The sequence below is a fragment of the Tinamus guttatus genome, unplaced genomic scaffold (genome assembly GCF_059628265.1).
Source record: "Tinamus guttatus ecotype Peru unplaced genomic scaffold, ASM5962826v1 Tinamus_guttatus_pri_ptg000134l, whole genome shotgun sequence".
Lineage (NCBI taxonomy): Eukaryota > Metazoa > Chordata > Aves > Tinamiformes > Tinamidae > Tinamus > Tinamus guttatus.
In genome coordinates, this window is record NW_028288668.1 from 1,927,083 (window position 1) to 1,942,513 (window position 15,431).

At 41.0% G+C, this 15,431-nt stretch overlaps 1 protein-coding gene across 1 annotated transcript; it reads left to right on the top strand.

Moving 5' to 3' along the window:
- Window positions 1-636: 636 nt before the first annotated feature.
- ASMT (acetylserotonin O-methyltransferase) lies at window positions 637-8,135 on the top strand. The gene is made up of 8 exons (XM_010217691.2): window positions 637-855; window positions 2,550-2,724; window positions 3,783-3,912; window positions 4,482-4,550; window positions 5,050-5,168; window positions 5,855-5,995; window positions 7,026-7,148; window positions 7,804-8,135. The coding sequence occupies exons 1-8, from the start codon at window positions 784-786 to the stop codon at window positions 8,013-8,015; spliced, it is 1,041 nt and encodes a 346-aa protein (XP_010215993.2). The 5' UTR covers window positions 637-783; the 3' UTR covers window positions 8,016-8,135.
- The last annotated feature ends 7,296 nt before the right edge of the window (window positions 8,136-15,431 follow it).

Genomic DNA, 15,431 nt, shown 5'->3' on the forward strand with positions numbered 1-15,431 from the left:
TTTCTTGCAGGGGTAAAGTCTGAGGCCTTGGACGCACCATCTCAAGGCTCAGTGTGTCTCTGTGTTGTAAGTAGGTCAAAGTAACTGCTGTTCATATGCCGCCAGTCTGTGGTGAGGGAAGGTTGATTTGAGTTAGCTTGCTCTGAGCTGAGACAGGTTTGATGGGCAGTGCCACGACTGTTTGCAAAGGAGCTGATATTCCCTCCTTCTTAGCCCTCATGAACTGTGTAAGTTCTATGTGAAGAAGTATGTTGCCAAATTGTCTTCATCCCTCTGGTGTCATTGGACTGGCTGATGTATGTAAGGATCTCTAGTCAAAGACCTTTTTTAGCTCCCAGATACGAGCCCTGCTGAGAAAAGCTGCTTTGAATAAGTCCAGAAGGAGGCCGTCCTTTGGTTTAGATACTCTGACATTGCATTGTGCCTGATTTAAGTTCTTGGTGCTGTTTTGCAATGATTTCTTCTTTCCTTAGTATAAGCTTGCATTTTTTTCTGAAGTAGTAGAGTGGTAGTTAGCCACCAAACTGATGATACTGCTTTAATCTGTGCTGCTTCTTGAGGCCTGTACTTGAGGACCAAGGATCCAAAGAAAGAGGAATGGAACCTAGCAGAAGAACCCACTGAAGCCCCAAAACTTAGCTAATGGTAACTAGGAATAAGTAACTGGTGGGTTTCTCAGAAACAATAAGATTAAGTGGATCACCTGGTGTGCTCCCTGCTTGGTGCAAAGAAGCTTATTTAAATAAGAGGACGAGAGGATCTGTGCCTCAGTGCAGAAAGAAGATGGGTTCCACGAAAGACCTTGACTATCCTCAAATCCTGTTCCAATACACCAACGGATTTTTAGTCTCAAAGGTAAGAAATATCAGTATTGGATAGATGTCTCAGACTGAAATGTTCAAGGCCAAGGGTCTCACTTAGTATCCTTGGTGTAAATATTCGGGGGGGGAGGGGGGAACACCAACAAGAAAGCATACTATTTGTATACTGGATTTAAATTAGCTGTTTTAATGGGGGGTTTTTAGGAAGGAGAAGTGTTTGAGAGAGACCCTTGCTGCTGAGAATGGTCCTGACATTTATTGTCACCCCTTTAAACTTCGGGGGCTTGAATGCGTAGAAGCACTGTCTCCTAGAGGCTTTAAAAATACCAATGGTTACGGCAAGCTGAGCGCTTGACATTTTGACTGCCTCAGCTGTGCAAGATTACCTAGCTAGGGGGAATTCTTCTATATTATTCATTTATTGAGTATGGGAAACAGAAGACTGGCTTGCAACACCTTTTTTTTTTTTTTTCCTGGTGTCATACCACTCAAACAACATGACTTTTCAAATATGTTCTCACAGAATGATTTCCTCTCCCTCTCAAGCTTAGCTGTATGTATTACGCAGCAGGTTGAACTTGACAACTTCTGTATATTTCCTCCTTTACAGGTATAGGAAACATGAGCTGCTATAATGACATGCTCATTAAGCCAGAGGCAGAACTAGCAGCTTCTATTTCCTTAATGTTTGCTGATGTTGTTTGTGCATGAGTTTATGTCTGTGCATGCAGCAGGAGATAAATTTATCGTATTCCAATTTGCTGTTTTTTTTTCCTCATTCACAATTTACTTATAGTTACTGTTTTGCCTTACTGCAACCCTGTAGAAATGGTAACAGAAGGGTTGCTCTGCCGAGGTGTGCAGATACTGCTCATTCAAAGTTTCAGGAAAGTGAGAGCTGTCAGTGGATAGTGTCACAAAACAGATAAGGACAACTCTTCTTGCTTGGGGAGAAAGGCTGGTGCCCAAATAATTCCAAATTCACATTGGTATTATGTTTCAAGAAATAATCTCAATAGCGTTGAGATTCTGCTTGAATGATGTTCTTGGCTGAGAGGAAAAGAATCTTTCATGGATGTTACCAAATCATTTTAGAGCTGCTGTGTTCTTTAGTGTCTTAGGTGATTTGTATGGAAAGCTATCTGCCACAAAGCTGTTTGGCTTTGGCTGTGTGCAGCCAAAGAAGGATATTTTCACTGTCTACATTTAGGTTAGGTATGTTTGCCCAAAGGTTACAGGTTTGTTCTGGAAGTTGGTATGTGTGGAGTTTATCCCAGGACGATTGACCCTTTCCATCGCAAGCCACCGCAGAATCACCAGGATTCACTGTAATACATGCTACATCTTTAGCCAGAAGAGTACACAGTGCTGTGCTTGTACTCTGCGGCCAAAGACCAAGAGAAATGGTTGGTTGTCAGAATGCCCTCTGAAGCTAAGGTATAGGCAGGAGCATTTATGTAGAAAACCTAATCTCGAATGTGTTTCTCTGCAAATGTAGTGTGCTCTTTTCAGTTTCCTTTGGTGACTGAGGTATTATAAGCTGTGCACATTATTTTTGGTTCTTAGAACAACTTCAACTTTATCACTGGACTTGGGTAACAGAAATTATAATTTTCCATCAAAATCACTATGCGTATTTAGAGATTTTTATTTTTGCCCAATGCAGTAGAGTTAGAAATGCAGCTGTCTTTGGCCCTTTCTCCTGATTCGCTTCCCCTTTATTTCCAGGTTTTGTTTACTGCCTGTGAGTTGGGAGTGTTTGATCTGTTGCTGGAGTCAGGAGAGCCTCTGTCTTCAGATGCCATCGCTGCACGCTTGGGTACCAGCCCCGATGGGATGGAAAGACTTCTGGATGCCTGTGTGGGACTGAAGATATTGGCAGTAGAGGTGACAAGAGAAGGAGGTAAAATGGCAGAGAAAGGGGAAGAAACCTAAAGCTCTGATGTTTTTCAAAGCTAAGCAAGGTGTGCTGGGAGAGAGGAGATCCAGGATTAGGCCAATGTACGTAGAGAGGTGAATTAATTGCTCGGGAGCAGCAGCCCTTCTTCATCTGAAAGAGTAGCAGCAAATGCCAACATGACTAAAGTTGCAAAGAAAGCTCTAGTGTTTTGTGTCTTGCTCTGGCTTGTGTTCTCTTGCCTGGTTTTAGGGCATAAAGCAGTTGTCCAAGGGCATCAAGGAGAGCAGCACAAGCCTTTGCATCTATTTATATGTCTTCTCTGAGCACGTTCCAAGTCAAATTAAGGCATGGGTAACCCTGGAGAATCTGTGTGTGCTTTCCACATCAGGCTGCTGCTCTAGGGTGATCTGACGCTTCTGCTCCTTCAGGCTACCAGAGCAGCCCCAGGAGCTGCACTGGAGTGCTGGAGGACCTGGAGGAAGCGAGAGCCGTTTCCACAGTGTGCTTTGCGTGTTAATCTGTCTGAAAAAGAGCCCACCTTAGTGCATGCAGAGGGGACGTAAGGTGGGGTGAAATGTTCTGTGGACTTGAGTCCTCACTTGCTTACGTTGTCATTTAGGAAAAAAAGACTTTTCTGCAAAGACTTCTTGGTTAAATAGAGCATAGACCTTTCTTGGAAAGCAAAATTTATAGGTAAATAATGACACTCATCATAAGACTTTCCTCTTTCTCTCTCCTAAAGAAATGTCTGATGCTAGGGTAAGTGTAAGTAGATAGTGTTTACTCACAGTGACTGGGGCAATGCAGAGTTTTCACCATCACTCGCCTACATCAGATTACAATGTCTGAAAGGCTTGACTGTAAACACGATGCTTTTCTGTTTCTGTATGCTGTGCTGTATATCTCTTCTTCTTTTTTTTTTTTTTTTTTTAAATGTGCAAGTAGGCATCTTTTGGTGATAAATATCATGCTGTCAGATAAATATCACGCTGGTGATAAATATCAGACTAGGCAAAGTGATAGCATACATATTAGTTAACATATACATTTCATCTCTTTAGCTTACTACAGAAATACAGAAATCTCCAACCTCTACCTTACAAAATCTAGTCCCAAGTCTCAGTATCATATTATGATGTATTACTCCAATACAGTCTATTTGTGCTGGCACTACCTGACTGATGCTGTGAGGTAAGGAGAAGTGTGAGTGTGTGCTGCCTTTTGTCCACTCCTTTGCTATGTGAGGACGGTGGCTGTGTTTTTGGAGGCGGGTGTTTTTACCAATGGCTGAAGGGTGCTGTTGTCATTATGTTGTCATGTGTGCATTGGGAGCAGGGGACTTACTGTTGGTAGAAAGGATTTAGGAATTAAATTTCTGTATGTGAGGATATGTCTGTGGCAGAAGGAAGTGAGAACAAGAGTAGGTTAATATGGAGCTGGAGTCTCATTTGGCACAGTCTGTGCAGCTAAGAATCGTGATTCATGGGGATGGTTTCATCCTTTTACTCCAGATGTGGTTTCATGAAGAATCAGACATTTTTGTTCAAAAATAAAAAACAAAAAACATATTTTTCTTTCTCAATTCTGGGGTGGCAGGTGGGGGTGTAGAAGGGTGTCAGCTATTACAAAAGACTGGCCTATATCTTGCCCAAGGTAACTTCCATGTACAACTGTGAATTAAGTTTGAGACTTATTTTCCAGGGAGAAATAAAAAGAAATCCACTTCAGTATACCTTTTTGTTGTTTTTTTGCTCTCTTAGAGAAGGAAGAAACCAATATGAAAGGGCTTTTGGTATTTCACCTAAGGACCCTTTCGGAGCAATGTACAGGTAATTGCTAGTATATAAATAGGATTTTTATTCTTCTTAATACAGCAGAAATAATTATTTTGAATTATGGCACAGAGCAATTAAATACATTGATATGAGAGTGCTATTCATCTGAAATAACTTGCAGCATCTGTTTTTTAGAAATATCTGTTGTTGGGATGCTTTCTTACATTTTGAATAGAAAAGTAGAAATTGTTGTTCTGAGAATTATATGACAGGATGATTTGAGCACATTGCAATGGTAGTTGAATGAAAAATCTCTCAGAAGCCTCAAAATTAGCCATGTCATACACTGTTGGATTTTGCTAAGCTTAATTCCCTATTCACATGCAGGAATGTATTGCAGTAAGTCTTAAAGTAGATTTTATATGCAAAGAGAATTTATTGTGTGTCAATAGAATATGAGATTAGTATTTGAGCTAAACATATTGATAAGAATTGTATGATAAGAATCATCAAGGACGTTTTGAGCTACTGCATGCTCTGTTTGCAATACCAGATCAGAAGAAGAAATGCTGCAATTCATGGCTGGCCAGAACTCAATATGGAGTATATGTGGCAGAGATGTTCTTGCTGCATTTGACCTCTCTACTTTCAAGCATATTTATGACCTTGGAGGTGAGCGTCAGTGGATCTTCTCTTACAAGACTCTGCACTGTTGTGTTTTATGAGCTTTGGAAAGCATAATACCACCTGAGTTAAAGGATGTGCAAAGAAATGGAAAGCAGAATATATCTGAGAATCCTGTCAGCTTGCTTTTTGGGTGGGGTTGGAAAGGAAAATACAAGAATAGTGAGAGCATTCAAAAGCTGCATATTTTTCTTCAGAGCATCTAATAACTCTAATTAATGACTCCTTTTGCTGTTTTGATATTCCTTTCCTTCCATGCTTGGTACATCCCTCTGATGCCAGCCCCTATTCCTCTTCCACTTCAGTTAGGGTGGAAGGGTAGGAGACAGTCTGCAACCTCCTACCCCATGGACCTTGCTGTTCCAGCACTGCTGAGCACTGCCAGCATTCAGGGACACGAGAGTCCCCATCGTGGCTCCACCACTCCTCTCCCATCGTGTGCTTTGGTGGCCTTTGTTTCCATCTTCCCCTTTCCAGCTGCCATGGCAGAGTCTGGCTGGGGAGGTGCATGAGAGCCATGGCCACGCTTGTCCCTTTTCCCTGCCTCTTGGTGGCAGGTGTGGGACAAATATACCCTGGGAGGCTGCATACACCACTGCTGGCATCCCCCCACGGGCACATTGCAGCATAGGGGGTTTTGGGGTCAGTACTGAAGACCTTTGCTCTCCCTGAAGGAGGTGGAGGAGCTTTGGCCCAGGAGTGTGTTTCTGTGTACCCAAACTCAACAGTCACAATTTACGACCTGCCGAAAGTTGTGCAAGTGGCCAAGGAGAGGTTTGTCCCCTCTGAGGAGCGTCGCATCACTTTCCACGAAGGTAAGCACCAAGTGCTCTTTACTCCAGCAAATTAGCCAGTTTCTGCAGAACAAGGACACTGCAAAACAGCCCCTGCAACTGTGTACAGCTGCTGTGCCGTGTGACGAAGCTTCCTACACATTCCCTTTTCTCCTGTGCAGAGAAAAGGATAAACATATGGGGTAGCAGGGCTGCTTTTATTTATTTATTTTTTCTCTCTCCAGTCAAATTATTATATTTTCAAGTCCACAGACACTGGATGCTTTGAGATGGGTGAGATAGTCTAATGCCTTTTGTTCGGTCTTCAGATCTTGCCATGGTCTTTTTACTGTCTTTGGAACTGGTTGTAGAGAGATGTATTTTTTAATGTTTTCAAGCCTCCAAGTGGTTGGAATTGACATATTAATGCTTCAGTTTTTGCGAGCGAAAGGAAGGAAAAGAGTGTATGAAAGGAAGTGACAGATATATGGGAAATGCTTCGTGTGCCAGTGATGCAAGGAAGTGAGAATGGGTGAGACAAAGCAAGCTGCAGAAAAAAAAGAATGAATTGAGTACCAAGTGCTGAGCAAAACGCATCACTATGTAGCCAATATTAGGAAGTGTGAGGTTTGTATTTTGCATTATGGATTTATGGTTGTTCAGTATTTTCTGAAGGTTTTTTAAAAATGAAACCATCCACAGCTAAGAGAAAAGTCCTCCTCTCTCCCTTTTTTTTTTTTTTTTTTCTGAGACTATTATAGAATCTCTACTTTTACTGCTTTATGGAATTGAAGACATCAGAGAACTTCACTGCTTCCTTGTGCATCAATGATTATTTCAAATTAACTGCTATTTAAACACTTCAATGTTCCTACAAGCTGGACAAGGAACAAAACAAACAAACGAAAACATACAGTGCTATGAGAGGACTTTTACTGAATAACTTTAACTAACTTGAGTCATTGACATGTCAAGTTAGAATCTTTAGGGCTTAATATAACTGGAAATACTTCCTTAACTCAGTCCTCTGTATTTCGGAATTTTCTATAATACATGTACTCTTGCTTTACAGGAGATTTTTTTAAAGATTCAATTCCAGAAGCTGATCTCTATATTTTATCCAAGATACTGCATGATTGGGATGATGACAAATGCAAACAACTGCTGGCAAAAGTCCACAAGGCTTGCATACCGGGTAGGTGTGAACTCTTGAAAAACAGGGAGTTTCTCATTTATCAGTTATGCAAAACTGATTAGCCTTAATTAGTCTTAAACTAGCAGTCTGACTGGTAGAATTTCAGTTAAAATGTGTTTTGATTTAGCCGTTCACTTCAGTGATGCCCAGCAGAACTAGCCAGGGCCAGATTCAATTGCAAACGCTCATATCTGTGTTTTAGTTTTAGTCTCCTTCTCTGTGAATACGCAAGGAATGTGAAATCCTTTCCAGATATGTAGGTGCACATGAATGGGACTCAGGGCAGTCTTGAGATATATAAGTCATAGAAGAAATCCCATTAAGCACCATATCAAGCCTTTGAAGCTTGGAAAGTAAAGCCAATAGAATGTGTTTTTTTTCAGTGAAGCTGGTAATCCCAGCTCCTTGGATTTCTGCCGTGGGAAACAAGAATTTCAACCCCAGACTTTAGTGAATGCACTTCAGGTGCTGAAGTATATGAAGTAGTCAAGCAGAGGGATGCTCTGATGCTGTTGGTCGTTTATTGTCTTCTATGGTGTTGACTTAGAGGCTGCTTCTTACTGAAACTAAAGATTAGGATCCTGCCTAACTCATCTGAAAATTACTCCCTCTTCTCACAGCTCAGCATGTGTTTTATATGTCTTTATTCAACCAGGTGGTGCAGTGCTGCTGGTGGAATCGCTTCTGAATGATGACAAAAGTGGTCCTGTAGAAACCCAACTGTATTCAATGAATATGTTGGTGCAGACAGAAGGAAAAGAGCGAACACCAGCAGAGTACAGCAATCTCCTGCAGGCAGCTGGCTTCACAGAGATTCAAGTCAAGAGAACTGGAAAGCTCTATGATGCTATTTTAGGAAGGAAATAATCGTATCTTCTTTCTTCTGTCTTGTTAGGTGCAAAAGGGGAAATGCGATACGCTTTTCTTAGGCAGCAGTCATCAGCTTAGCTCTAGCGTTGAACTCCCTTGTAAGCTGGTGCTCTGTTAGGAGACTTTCTGCTGGTACAGGCTGCATACAGATTGTGAGTCTGGCAGCGTGACGATGGCTTGTCTCTGGCTCTCAACAGGGAAGATAGAAACCAACAGCAGTTCCATAGAGAATAAGTCATGAAAGAAGTTTACCATGGAAAGTTTATACTTCCTGCTCTGTGCATTTTTTGTGCATTGTTTTCTCGTTCTTTCCAAGTTTAACATTTTACTTGAGAAATGCAGTTTCATTTGTACTCTGCTTCTTGCAAAATAAAACTGGGCTCTTTTCATCTTGCAGCATTATATCCTTGGTCGCAATCCCATGTAACATGCTCTAGGTGGCCCTGCACGTGCAGGGGGTTTGGACTAGGTGATCCAAAGGTCCCTTCCAACTGTAACGATTCTATGATTCTGTAGCATGACTGCTGCATGCATTCATGTTCCCTGACGGTTGATACAGTGTTAACAGACTAAGTTATAACTCGCCGTAGTTAGTCACTTCTGAGCTTCATCATAAAGCTTGTCTGAGACCAGATGAGTATGAGGGGGGGAAAAGGCTTTAAGAGTTGAAAGGAGAAGTTTGTAGCCTAGCTTGATGAGCGAGTAGAGCACAGCAACGTTCTCTAGAGACTTTGAGATAGCAGCTGAGAAGAATGGTGCAGCCGAGGAATTCAGTTATAAAGCTTACTACCCTTATCTATTTTAATTATTTGGTAAAATACAATCTGAAATAACCTGCCCAGTTCCTGAAAGTAGAAAAACTAATTGTTGGAGTGAGAAGCTTTTGGAGGAGGCACCAAAAAGTCACTCTCTAGAGGGGTGAATTGAAGGTTAAAGTGCCTTTGCACAGTGATGAATGTACTAGAGGAAGCTGCTCCTCTCTCTCCTTGGTTGTAGAAGGAACTGTAGAGGGATCAGTTGCCCTGAGTATGGAAAAGTTGGACTTTTGTCATATTCTGTGTGTGACAGACTCACTCTATCCAAGTAAGATCTCACAGTCATTAGGGCAGTGGGTTTCAGCTAGCATTGCCTACCTGTGGGTTAAGTGGCATGAAGGTGACTTTGCCAGGAGCTGCAGACTGTAATTTGTTCTGAACGCTCACTTGCGCTCTAGACAAAGCAAGGTGTTATATCCTGCAGCAACTCGGCACAAGCACAAAATAAAGTGAGGTTGACCAAACAACTAGGAGCAATGTGCAGGGCTGACTCAGATCCTTGCTGATTCTTTCTACCCTTAAATACAGTTCCGAGAAATGATTTTTGCTTATTCAACAGCACCAGGAAAACTGGATTCATGCCAAAGAGTAGCCTGAAGGAAGCGGTGCTATCTGTGACTAAACTTAGTGGCTAAACATGAACCTGTGCATTTTTCGCGAAGGAAATGTTCATTCAGTCTTGAAGGAGGAGCACATAAAAAGCAGCCTTTTTTATGGTGGAAAAAGAAAAATCCTCCCACATACCTTTTCCTTTCCCCAAAACATGTATGTGCCTGTGGACTGCTGTGTGTCTATGTGGTTGCCCTGTTGGTTGCCCTGTTTCCTGGGCCAGCAGACAGGCCAGTTCTGGATGGTATGTAGTGATGTATCAGGTTGTGTGTGCAGCTTGCATAACCTTGATGAGTTAGAGATTCCCATCACAGCTGGTGTCAGTGGTAATTCTACTGTTGACTTGAAAAAGAGCAAGAGCAGGTCATTTGGGTTTGTCAAAACTAATTCCTTAAATGCAACACTTGTGTGTGTTAATTCTGAACACTGAGAAAGTCTCGGGCTTACTTGCTTGGTCTTGGGCTTACTGCTTAGTGTCTTGGAAAAAAAGGCATTGGCAGGATGCACCCCTGATTCTGACAAACCTTTTAGTTGAAACAAGATTCGAAGACTTAAAAATGGGAATTTTAAGAATATCTGTCATAACCCATTAGCTAGAGTACAGAAGGAAATGAATCAAGTACAGAATAGTGATTGCATAGCTTGAGAGTGATCAGCATTTTGATCACTTCTAGGGATCAGATGCAGCAGTATCAGAGCAGCTAAATGCACATGGTCCCAGGGTACTGTCACTGCTTGTGTGAAGCAGACCCTCCAGATACCTATGGCTTAGGCTGCTCACTCCTTATCTGCTTATTTTCATTCGGATGTTCAGCTCCTGATGGGATGGCAAAGCCACACTCTGGCTAGATGACTAAGGAAATGGTGCAGTAGGGATTAGAAAAAACATAAGTTTAGCAAAAGTAAACATTTATCTATGTTTGCTTTCAGATACCCAGAGCTTTGAAACCACAGAATAATATTATGACAGGAGTCAGTACTATTTCAGATAGATTAGGTTTGTGTCCTCAGTTGTGTTTCTCCTATTCCCTTCTCCCCACGTTTTCCTGTGCAATTTATATAGCCACCTATGTAGTCTTTATATGGTCTCCCCTTTCTGTTCTCTCTCTAGTTCTTTCTCCACCCAAAAGATTGAAGGGTGGCTCTGTGAGGTTATGCATCTTTTCTAGACAACTTCAAAGAGAGATTTTTAGAGTCATTCTGTTGTGTTGCGTGCCAACTCTACTTGCTCTTAAGTCACAGTTCCTGCATTAGGAAGTTATTAGATGCATAAGAGTTAAAATGAATGCACCATGCAGGAGACGGGCCCCAGACAGAGATAGACTGTGCACAGCTGGGCTGTGCGAGGGCAGCTGCTCCCAAGGAGACTGGGTGTGATAGGCCAGAAGCATTTAACTGACCTTGGAGAAATATAAAAGAGCAGAGACCAGGAGCAGCCAGGGGAATTTGGTTTGCTGACATGCTGCATTTCTACTTCCTCTGCACTTGTGCAGGGGGGTGGTTCCAGATGAGTGCCATCTCTTCTGGGAACCCTGACTCTTACTGGCCCGGCTTTTCTGCAGCACCCAGTTGCAATGAAAGTATGATTTTATATGTACATATATATAAGTAAGTATGTTTTCCTCCTGAAATCTGCGCATTTTCTCCCCTGTATTTGACCTACTACTCCCAATAAAAAATAATTTTTAAGCTTACATCTGTCTACTTACTCCTTTGGGCAACAGCTTGTTCCATGAGTGTGTGCAATATTGAACAAAATGCCACAACCAAGATCTTTCAAAGTGAGACTCTCTATACCCTGCTGGTCCCTATGGAAAGTTCCAGTCTGCAAAGGAGCCGACTCCAGGATGCTCCCTCATGAATGCCGCTCACTGTGCTCCTCATCATGACACAAATGCCTGCTCAGTGATAGCCCGCTGCATTCTGGCTGGTGCTTGCAGCCTGGCCTCCATAACTGGACCTGGAGTAGCAGTGAAAGAGCATAGAAAAGAGTCAGTATTTGTGAATGTGTGTAAAACAATATTAAGATTCTTATTAAGACTTTTTTTTTCTTTCTGTTAAAGCAGCCTTTCTTTTGCTGTGATAATTAAGTCTGAACTAGTAGCAATTCTTTGGTTTAGCTCTTTAAGATTTCGTTCGAGTTTTTGGCTCTGCAATGATGTTCTACATTTTTCCATAACAGCGTTGCCTGGTGACTCAGTAAGAACAATATTGCCTTTGCTACTAAGGAGCCACAGGCTTGATGCTAACTTTGCCTTAAGTTAACTTTGCAGTTTTGACCTACCAGGCTTGTTATCAGTATCAGTCCCTAACCTTAGAAACTGCAATTTGATCTAGTCCTTAATATAACATGTCTCTTGCTGTCTATCATCCCACACATAAATCTTCCATCATAACGGAGGCTTTGAAAATATGGGCACAGGTTGAAAGCAGATGCCCTAAGGTCATAAAGAACTTGCTGATAGTCGTCACTCACTGAAGAAGTACAACCTTGAGCACTGCAAAAAGATTGTTTTAAATATAATAATAATAAATCATCTTCACAACAGAAAAATAACAGAGGAGCAGAAAAGGACTAGCAGTGCTGAGTGTAGCTAAACCAAGTAGCAGAAGCCAAAGGCTGCAAACCATCTGGAAACATATGGAAATGGGAAGATTGGCACCGGGAGCACACCCTCTATGGTTCCTGCTAGCTCTTGGCTATCCAGATCTCCCCTCACCTTCTCCATGCCCAAGGGATTTGGGACTGGTCAGCTGCTCATCCTAGGCTATGCATCATCATATGAGCATGTGTACATGCATTTTTCCTCACAAATTCTGTGCATTTATGCTTTCTAGTGTTCTAGTCCCTCAGTAAAGTCTTATTTAATGTTGACTCAGTTTTGGGCAGCAGCAACATTTTAATGAAACTGCTAACAGAGTTTATAATGACTATCAGAAAGTCAGTGTACGACCAAAGAATTGAATGTGCTAATACTACATACCTTCTAAAAAAGTGCTGCATCTATGTCCAGACTTGCTGAAAATGTTTTGATTACTAACAGAGTGAAACAGATTTCTTAAAATAAAGACTATTTGCCTATCATAGAATTGTAGACATAAATCCATTGCCATCAGGCCTGTTAAACCATGTCCCTAAGTGGCTCATCTACACATTTCTTGAACACTGCCAAGTTCCATGACTTCACCGTTTGGGCAGCCTGTTCCAATGCTTCACCATTCTCTCCATGTAGAATTTTTTTCTAATATCTAACCTGAACCTCCCCTGGTGAATCTTGAGGCCATTTCCTCTTACGCTACCAGTAGCTACCTTGGGGAAGAGACTGACCCCCGCCTCACTACAACCTCCTTCCAGGTAGCTGTAGAGAGAGTGTTTTGAATTAAAACAATAAAGTCTTCAGGAGTTGAATAAAAGCAGATAAAACTCTGCAGGCTAAGTTTGCAGTCAAAAGTTATAATATGAATATTGTGTGACATTCCTTACACAACTCTTAGTGTGAGCTTAGAATTTAGCTCGTAATGCTTACTGAAAATGTATTTCTTTCTCCTCAAAACACGAATTAATTTTAAAACATTGAATTTTGAAATACTGAAATTCTCATAGGATTGAGTTTTTAGCTGGAGCCCAGCTAATACTACCACAAAAACTTTCCTTTCAGGCTTTTATCTGCCAGAAATACAAATATTAGAATATTCGAACCTATGGCTTTTCTTATAAAATTCTCAGTGACTAATTAGTATTAACCTGACTCACAGGTTATCTCTTTTTTTCTGTTTGTTCATGGGTTATGTTTAATTCTTATCTCGTGTAATTATTGTGTCAAAGTTCATTTCCTTATTCTACCTGTCTACTGCCTTCGTTTGCAGGTCTCTCTTAATTAGGAATAACCATATATAAGAGCATATACATTTATTTTTCTTCTTGTAGTGGATTACTAAGGGTATGGATGAGCATCTTGTAAATCTTTATTCCCTCCCTCTTTAGCTAGTCTAGTATTTAAAGAGTTGAAGGCTATGTGTCAGCTTTTGTCTCCTGAAGACATGGCATCAAGGGCATAGGGTAGGGAGAGGGAAGAAAATTCCTTAAGATGCAGGAAACCCACCCAGTCAATGAAGGTTTTTAGGGTCCAGAACAGTATGTAATGATATGTAATGATGACCTCTCTGAAGATGATCATCCCAGTCAACGGAGACCTCTCATAACAGGGTCTGAGCTGAAAGGGATCAGAAAGCTACTGAGTAGGAGCTTGTGTATGCCGTTCTAATGAGTGTGGCTCTTGATGGTTCTTCTCACTTTTAGATATTTGGTCAGGAACTTCATATAGGTCTCCCTGTCTCAGTGGGCAACCCAAAAAGCACGTTTTTAATGGGAACTTGGGCTTCTCCTGAGATAACAATAGTAGGCCCTCATATATCAGTTTTGTGGATATTCTCCATGTGTACATCATTGTAGTAAAGCAAAATTGATAATGCACAAGTCATAATGCAAGTCACAAGTCAATGCATAATGCAACAGTGAATTTGTATCGATAAAACCTTAATCCTGTATCTATCCATTCTCTGCTTCCAATGGATCTTAATTTCTGTAGTGTGAACTGCCCTGAACAGACCTGAATGCATTATTAGGTTTTGCTAATGAAACATTAATTATCAGGAAGTCATGTCCTGAGTGCTGCTGTACCACCCTCCCCACTAATTTTATCAAAGGCCCCTTAAGTACAGGCATAGGATGACACCAGAGGCTGCAAGTGTATAAATTCAAATCACAAACAATCAATTACTAATAAATGTAACTTCAACAGGAGAGTATAACCTATTTTAGAGCAGAATTTGGACACCTGTGGACTTGTGTAATGGGCTAGTGCAGCTGCTCATGATTGATCACATTTCAGAGATGTCTGCAGATCGCATACAAAGCAGCAGCAAAACCAACTGGATGTGCTGGATCCTTACTTCAGAACTGGGTATGCAGGTATGATTCCTCTGGTATCTTGTAGTCCTGCCTCTGTATTTTTTGCTTGTTTTTAAAGGCAATTATATCTCTGCTTTTTTATATTTGGTCTGGTACTGTGCTCTTGAGGCTTGTTTGAGATTTCATGCACCATCTGTTCTATAATCGTGGTAGAGAAAATGCATTTAATTGCACTTGGGCTTGGTCTTCCCTGCAGTTCTATGTATGGCCCTGTTCATGTGATGTTAGTGGAAATGCTAGCAATGTCAATCTACTTTAACTGGAAAAAGACAGAGACTTTGTGAGAAGTTGTAGACCTTTCTTTCCGTATAGAATACTCCTTGGAATGGATGTGATGGGCTGAAATGTTCTGACGACACAGGAGACTGCAGTTTTAGAATGAAGGAAACAAATGGCTGCTGACCTGTATACAGGACAAAAAGGGTTGAATAATGGTTGAAATAGGCATCTGATAGGCTAACTTAATAAAATTTATTGAGTTGTGAAGTACCTTGTTATTTTGTTACTGGCTAAAATCAATTTTAAAAAAAGGTGGCTGAAATTTTAGATATAATGTAGAAAATTAAGATTCTCAGTAGAGTTATACACTGGACCCTTTCAGTTGAAAACGTTTCATTGTGTCCTTAACGTGGTTATAAGCAAGATCTGGGAAATTTGATAATGAACTGTCTGTTCTAGCTTCAGAATCAAGAGAGAAGCATACAAATAAATTTTAGTGATAGCTTATATGGGCATATTTGGAAGGATATGTATATACCTGCAATGTACAGTCATCTGGTTTGAGATATCTAACTAAAGAATATGCAGTATATAGATTAAAAAAAAAACATAAAAACAAAGACAAGAGACACGAAAAATAGTAAACCACAGCTAGATTCAAAAAAAAAAAAAAAAAAAAAAATCCAGCAAACAGGAGTTAAGGAAAGCAGTGCCAAAGACCAGAACTCCCAGGTCACTGGCTGAGGTGATGCAGAAGGAACCATTCAAAGCCTTGAAGAAATTTGACCAGATCTTTAT